Source organism: Acanthisitta chloris, unplaced genomic scaffold (assembly GCF_000695815.1).
Source record: "Acanthisitta chloris isolate BGI_N310 unplaced genomic scaffold, ASM69581v1 scaffold4337, whole genome shotgun sequence".
In the NCBI taxonomy this organism is placed as follows: domain Eukaryota; kingdom Metazoa; phylum Chordata; class Aves; order Passeriformes; family Acanthisittidae; genus Acanthisitta; species Acanthisitta chloris.
The window spans coordinates 9,820-17,856 of NW_008680769.1; the positions used below are offsets into that span (position 1 = coordinate 9,820).

General features: G+C 45.5%; 1 protein-coding gene across 1 annotated transcript in view; it reads left to right on the forward strand.

Annotated features, from left to right (window-relative positions):
• The window catches only part of PLA2G4A (phospholipase A2, group IVA (cytosolic, calcium-dependent)), a gene marked incomplete at its 5' end in the record, with an annotated part of 37,039 nt that overhangs the window by 1,189 nt on the left and 27,813 nt on the right, over nt 1–8,037 (forward strand). The window contains 3 exons of the mRNA XM_009077813.1: nt 2,201–2,314; nt 5,416–5,453; nt 5,800–5,841. Coding sequence (XP_009076061.1) covers nt 2,201–2,314; nt 5,416–5,453; nt 5,800–5,841 — 194 coding nt within the window. The remainder of the gene's footprint in view (nt 1–2,200; nt 2,315–5,415; nt 5,454–5,799; nt 5,842–8,037) is intronic.

The following is an 8,037-nucleotide window of genomic DNA, read 5'->3' on the forward strand; positions in this document are numbered from 1 at the left end:
CTGCTGTGTGAGAATGCCAGAAAGAGAAGAACTTGGGTTCATCAAGCTGCCTTTGCTGCAGTAAGGGAACTAAAATAGTTCCAATTTCACCAGATAAAGCCTTTGTGGGTTCTGACAGAATCTCTGGGACAGAGGGTTTTCCCTGTCTCATTGCAGATACTGTGCTTTTCTGGAGGATCTGCAAGGGGCTGCAGCTGGCTAAATAATTGATGTGGTCTATAGTAGCTCTCATGAGCTTTGAAAGAGAAGTGAAATGGCAAACTGAGGAATAGCAAACAAGAGTTAGGATACAGTCCCTTGGTGTTACTGCATTGTATAAAGACTGGGTCAGATTCTGCTTGTAGTTACAGAATCACAGAATGCATCAGGCTGGGAGGGACCACAGTGTGTCACTGGTCCCACCTCCCTGCTCAGGGTCATTCCAGAGCTCATGGCTCAGGATTGTGTCCAGACAGTTCTGAGATCTCTCCAGTGAGGAGACTCCACAGCCTCTCTGGGCAATGTGTTCAGTGCTTGGTCACTGCACAGGGAAGAAGTTCTTCCTCTTGTTCAGGTGGAACTAGCTGTGCATCAGTGTCTGCCTGTTGGCCCTTGTCCTGCTGCTGTGCCCCATGGAGCAGAGCCTGATCCATCCTTTGACTCCCCCCTTACACTCTGGCAGCTTCCCTAGGAGTGTTTGAATTTGTTGAGTACAAAATTTGGTTCCAGGGGTTTTAAAGCATAAAATTGTTAAAGTCATGAACACATCAAGACGGATTATAAGTAGAAATGGGAAATGTTTCTTTGCAATAACTAAGGCTGCTGCTGGTTTCTGAGGCACATGCAATAAAATTCCATGCAAACTGCCTGCAGAGAGCAGGTGGTACCATGTAATGGTGGCTAATTGTGGAGCTGGTTGATACGTAGGCAAGAGCCTGTGGATTCTGCAAGAAGTACAGTGTCAGAATCCAAATCCGTGAAGCCACCTCCACCCAAAACCCCTTTGTGAATTTCCAGGCTTACACAGATCCCAGAATCCTTGTGACTCCTCACAGTATTTTAATCTGTCTTTGACTCTATCCCAAGTGCAGTTTTCCCTCTGGAGTGTAAGCAGCTCTCCAAAATCCCACTAAGAAGTTATTGCTAATGGTTTTAAGAGCCCTCGAAGATTGCAGCACCATAAAGTTTATGCAGGGCATAAAGTGCTGCAAGGAAAGAGGATGCAGATGCCATTAAGAATAGTGATTTTTGTCCTAAAATACAGCTCATCATTTCAAAGGGCTGCTCATGGCATGGGATGAAGAGGATTCTTTAGAGCTGAGGAGGTGCTGAATGCAAATGTAGCAACTGGTTATCAAGTAATTGTATCTTGATTCCTTTTATTGTATGCAAAAGATACGGTCAAAGCCACAAACATATCATATTTTAGAAGACAGAATGCCACAAATTTGAGGGGGAAAAAGAAAGTAAGTCAGGTAAGTCTGGAGAACTCATTTAATAGAAACCCTGTAAGTGATCATTTGAAATACTTTCTTAATCTCTTACTTGAGGACTTGGAAGGCAGAAAAAGACTGCTGGAGCTAGGCCCACATGGATTAGAGCAAAGGCACGGAATGGTGTTCTGCAGTGTCTGCAGACATCTTTGGATACTGTCACTTTTTGGAAAGGTATATGCTCTGACATGGAGAGTATGAGAAGAGACATGCAGATCTGCCTGGATACAGGGAAGAGCTTTGTGTATTTTAGAATGCTGCACACTTTGCCAAATGACATGCAGCTCTTGGTCTGTAGATGCAAGGTTAGGATGTGTGGATTCTATCTTGTCTGAAAAGCTGCTCTGTGTTTTTTGCCCTATCACATTGGAAGCTGTATAGGTTTGTCCATAGAGAAGTTTTACTAACTGGAATTTCGAAGTAATTGTGTGTTTTGTATGTATACTTTGAAATTATTGTGCCTGCTTGGAAAGATGGGGAGATTTACTGACAGAGGGGTGCTCGGATGAAGTGTACTCGTGCCATGGAAGGCCTTGAAGGTGCCACCTACACTGTGCATGAGCTTATCCTGTTTTAAGAGAACACGTCTGTTGGCATTGGGCATTGACTGGGTTGGGTTAGGCCCATTCCTTTTCCGTATAATTTATTATTTTTAGCTTAGGCATAGTCTGTATGGAATTAAAAGGGGATTTTTGAAGTAGAATCAAATTCTCCAGTATCTTTTCTAGGTTACACTCATGGATGCCAACTACGTTATGGACGAGACTCTTGGCACATCCACATTTCCCATATCTTCTCTGAAACTGGGAGAGAAGAAGGAGGTCCAGTTAACTTTCAATGATGTAAGTTGCAACATTCTTAGCTTTGCCTTTGTTGGTGCAGCTCTGGACATGGTGGGAGGTTCTTGGAAGAACACCTGAGCCAAGAGACTTGAACTGTTGCATGGGCCAGGGTATACCATATTTTTGTGGAAGTGTAAGAAAAACACTTGGTGCTCGTCAAAAAGTACAAGTTCTTGGATGGAAGTAAGTCCAAGACTAAGTCGGATCCCATCAGTACCTCAGTCCTGTGAGTGTACGTGATTTCTTAGTATAGAGCTGTTTGATACACTGGAGACAGGATTAGGATATATCCTGGGGCCAGGGTGGCAGCCCTGCAGCCAGGAAATAGCTGAGCATCTGGGGGCACAGGAGGAGTATCTCAGGTGAGGATTGTTCTCTGCATACCCTGCTCTGAAGCTGAAAGGTCTGAAGCCCTGCTCAGAATTTTTCTAAGCCTGTTGTCCATAGTTAAACACAGAGCCTAAAGACACTTTGTTTGTCTTCCTACAGCCCTGCTGAGAGTTGAGCAAAGCGATGCCCCTCAATACCGTGATGTCCCTGCTGAGAGAATCCTCTTTAAAACTTTCCCTTGCTAAACCAGTTTCTGCCTCACTTGATGCAGTTTTGTTTCGTGGCCTTTGTTGGTGTGAGAGGTTGCACAGTTTGCTGGTCAGTGCTTTGCCTCTCCTGCTGGTTCCTGTGGCTTCCAGCAAGCTGACAGGAATTCTTTTATTATTACACCTCTCACTTTCTGTACGTGGCTTGTTGTAACACAAGCCCAGTTGACATGCAGCAGTGCAGGAACTGGATTGTTCTCTTTAAACACGTGTGCTAGCCAGATGGAGTCACTTTAACAGGGATTGTCTGCCTGCTTGGTAGCTCCTGGAAATTGTTAAATCTGGGTGGAATCGAGCTTGTTCTGCACGTATTAACTTAATGGAATGGCTTGAATTGGAAGGAACCTTAAAGCTCCTCCAGTCCCACCCCCTCCATGGGCAGGGACAGCTCCCAGTAGCCCAGGTTGCTCCAAGCCCCATCCAGCCTGGCCTGGAACACTGCCAGGGATGGAGCAGCCATAAATATACCAATAGCAATTTATATGAGTAACATCACAAGCCGTTCCCAACATAATTCAGTCCTTGTAGTTCTGTGATCACGCCCGGTTACACCTCGATACGCTGTGTGCATATACTGTGTGTATGAGTGCTTCCTGCATTTCTGCCTTGGGCTGAGGCTTATTGTATGATCAGAGGTCTTCATTTGGGACTGCTCTGCTGCTTCCCATGTGATACAGCTCTAAAAGCATGCTCACAGCAGATAGCTGGCTCCAGGCCTATTTGCTGGAAACCAGAGAGTTTCACAGTGTTTAGTTTGGCATAGCCTTAGGGCAGTTGGAATTTTGATACCCTCCTTTGCTTTTCTTTTTAAAATTGCTGCATTTTTGAGGTTTCTGCATTTCACTAAGTGCTTTAGCAACTCTTGGACTTCCAGTGTGTGGGCTGAGTGCAGGTGTCTGGATCTGTCAGGCATGAGGTGAGGTAGTGAGAAAGAACTGAATAACTTTTGAAAACACAGTTTACAAAGCTCATTCCGTTGACACAAGACCTTGCCACATGTCACATTGGCTTTAACTTCTCAACAGCATTCATCAAAGTTCTGTAGGGAATCATAGGGGCAAAAATCAGTGAAAAAAGCCAAGCACACTCTGAAATTCATAAGCAAATATCAAGGGACCATGAGGTCAGGTCGAGCCCAGTGTAGGCAGTGTATACACGACATGTATCCCTGAGTTTTCTGTGGCAGTCTGTATAAGGCATAGAATGTGGCATGCTGTTTCCCTGTTGGAATGCTTCATTCCAAGGGTTTAGTTCATACTTTGTGCATGCATTTTTCAAAGCACTGGATCACTGTGTGGTTTCTGAAGTGCTTTCTAAATTAGTAATATCAGGTGCAGGTGTACTGTAATTACTACCCTGCCTTTGAAGCATTTCCTGAATGACTCTTCACTGTTTCTTCATGTCCTCTCTTTGATATTTCTTTGCCTCTTGTTTCTCCCACTGTCTCGTTTGCAATTCCCATCTCAGGAGTGGAGTGCCAGGTTGTACCTGGCCCACCACCACCGAATGTGGGAGGCCAGAGGCACCTTTGTACTTCCATGTCCTTCACTACTCCGGAGGAGTGTGGAGCAGACGTTCAGTCTGGGGTGTTCTAGCTCCATTCCTAATGACCACATGCCACAAACTAGGAGGCTAATCTGTTTGCTGCGAGGGGCAGAGTGAAACAGGACACTCTGGGTCTGTTACACTCCTACAAGGCTGAGGTGGTCACCGCATAGGAGAGAGCTCAGGGAGGCAGAAATGCCTCTCCCCTCTGTCTTAGCTCTATCAGCCTCCTACTCCTGGATTGTGCCTAACTTTCAGTTGGTGTTTTAGTCATGATTTTTTAACTTCTTGCCTGCAGGCAAGCCCTTTAAGTGCTCTGTGAAAGGTAGGGGAGACCAACCCATAGGTTGTGGCTATATAGTTCTATGTGGTTTTCAAGTGAAATTGTGACTTAGTGACATGTATTGCTTCTTCCAGAAATGTGTAAGCAGTCACTCTTCCTGACTGATAACTGTAGCATATTTGACTGTGGAAAGACACTTGCTGGCTCGTGTGGAGCACAGAGCAGTCACTCCCTCACCAGTCTGCATTTCAGACAAGCTGAGCATGAAGTTTTCCCAGTGAACGGGGAAGCAAGTGGCAGATAGATGTGGCTGACAGGGGAAACAAAGGATCACAAGTGGGTGAAGAGAATTATATCCCTTCGGGCCAAAGATGAGTAACACTGTCAGAGAGGGATTATCAGTGGAAGAAAGCCAAGACAGTGGGATCTGGTGAATGAAAGTCAGCACCTAGCAACATTTTCCACTGTATTCAGTGCTAGTGGTGTATTTTGGAATCACACTGTATGCTTTTTTAAAAAGTTCCATAGAAAAGAAACTCTTCCGTGTATGCCAGAAATAGCCTCCTTTTAAAAAAGTGATTTAAAGAAGGGTTCTGACAGTGGTAGTTTGTGTTCCAGGTGTGACTGTGGATTTCTCCCATAAGTGGTGTAACCATATTTAAATACTCCCTGTTTAGGTCACAGAAATGACTTTGGAATTGTCTCTTGAAGTTTGGTGAGTATCTCACATTTTTAAAAAAGGGCAGAAAATGTACCAGCAGCAAAGTTATTTTTTTATTTTAAACTGTTGGCTAGAATTTTCATAGAGTCACAGAATATGCAGAGTTGGAAGGGACTCACAGGGATCAATCACAGCCCAACTCCTGCCCTGCACAGGGCAGCCCAAGAATCACACCATGTGCCTGGTTTGATTTCCTTAAAAACATGGTAGGTAGAGTGCAAAAATTCTGTTTTAACATAGAAATGCCCAGTACTGTAAATGTGAATAGATTTTAAACCAGGACTATTTTCACATTGCAATTCTGTCTAAACTGACTAAACACTATTACTTGGATTAATAGGTGTGACCTTTCCCAATGTTTGCAGGAACAAGACTATCCTGTGTAAGTCTCAACAGCATCAACCACAGCATCACTGTGGTTGATGCTAAATGGTTTACTTCTCAAGGGCTTTTTTTTGAATGAACTCACAGACCTCACTCAGGTTCAGCTTCATCCTCACTGTTTTACCTTCCCGGGGAACTTGGCCTCTCAGATTAACTTTGAGCATATATGGCTGCTGGGGACAGAGCTGCCCTCAAGGGCATTGAAATAGGAGCAGTGCTGAGGGCAGAGGTGAAGGTCTGGGCCACAATTTCACCATGGAAAAGCTAAGCAGATCCCTACCTTTATTTTTGCCTGTTTCTCTCCTCTCCAGCTGTCTGTCTCCCTCTTTCTTCACCTGTACAGATGAAAGACCTAAAATCCCCTTTGAGGCATAATCAGAAAGATGTCTTTTAAGTAAAAAAATGGATTCCTGACAGCAAGGCACTTGGAGTCTCTTTTTTGTCTGCAACTCTAAATAGCAGTGCTGAGCACTGTAAGATTGGAACTGTCTTCTAAGGACTCTGGAGACTGACAGACGTCCCTCAGGGATAATTCTGCTCATCGCTTGGTGCTCGGAAAGATGCATATGTGGATGGCCCTTGAGACCACCCCTAAACCTCCCAGGGCTTGTGCATTATGAGTATTCCATATACCTGACACTTAATAAGCAGAAGATGCTTGCCTCTGTCCTGCTCTTAGGCAGTAGGCTTTGAAATATGTTAAACCAAAGGGTCTGATCGAGTTCTGTTGCTATCCTCATGCAGACTGTGGATTCACAGTATATATCTTCAGGGCATGTTGCTTCTAGGCAGTCTTTCACCCCTTCCTTTTCTTAATCCCATTATTTTGTTACATAATAATGTTTTTGAAAGTCTGAGGAATCATTACCTGATCCTCAGTAGGTGCATTTATTTCACCACTGTGTGTTTTTCATGAAGGACTGTTGAAAATGCTGCCTCAGACCTGGCGCATCACAGTAGCCACAATAAGCATTTTCAGCTTGTCTTAGTAAAGAGCAAAGCTCCTAGTAAAGCTAACAGTCAGCTGACCTTGGTAAACAGAGAGAGGCTGAGGGGACACCCAGCAGGGTCAGCAGCTTCCTCGCGAGGGGCAGCTCCGAGCTCTGCTCTCTGGGACCAGGGGCAGGGCCCAGGGAACGGCCTGAAGTTGTCAGGGAGGGTTAGGCTGGGGATTAGGGAAAGGTTCTTCCCCCAGAGGTGTTTGGGCACTGAACAGGGTTAGGTTGGATATCAGGACAAGGTTCTTCCCCCAGAGGTGTTTGGGCACTGAACAGGGTTAGGTTGGATATCAGGACAAGGTTCTTCCCCCAGAGGTGTTTGGGCACTGAACAGGGTTAGGTTGGATATCAGGACAAGGTTCTTCCCCCAGAGGTGTTTGGGCACTGAACAGGGTTAGGTTGGATATCAGGACAAGGTTCTTCCCCCAGAGGTGTTTGGGCACTGAACAGGGTTAGGTTGGATATCAGGACAAGGTTCTTCCCCCAGAGGTGTTTGGGCACTGAACAGCTCCCAGGGCAGTGTCACAGAGCTCAGGAGTGTTTGGCCAATGCTCTCAGGGTGCATTGTTGGGGTGTCCTGGGCAGGGGTTGGACTGATGATCCCTGTGGGTCCCTTCAGCTCAGGGTATTCCCTGATTCTGGGTGCAGGAAGCTGGGTGAGGTGTGTGTGGCCCAGTCTGTGCCCCCCTCGCTGCGCCGTGCCCGGGCAGAGCAGCCCCAGCAGTGACACACCTGCTCCAGATGGGGTGACAGCTCTGCCCACCTCCATACCCGACACGGGAAGTGGGACCTTTTGTTGAAGTACAGCACTGAGGTCCCTGTTGAGCCCTGTGTACGTTTTTAATCCCACAGTGTGGGGGGAAAGCTGGAGAAAAGGGCTTGTTTTTTCCAGCCAGGATGATTTGTGCTGCACTTTCAGAACTGTATGTGAGTGGTGAACTCACTGTATTTTAATTGTTTTTAATGAGTTTTATACAAAATGCATATGTTAAAGACACAGTGCACCATTGTACTCTGCATCCACTGCTCCATGGAATCAGCTGATGCAGCCACATGAATGTAATTTCATTTAACCTTATGTAAGCTAATGAGCAATTTGCACTTACTTGCACTCATTTCCCTGGGTGATGCTTTTAATTCTGTTTGCAGTTATGCTTTTTGTTAAAGCCTGTCTGTGTTGTAAACCAGCTCCTCAA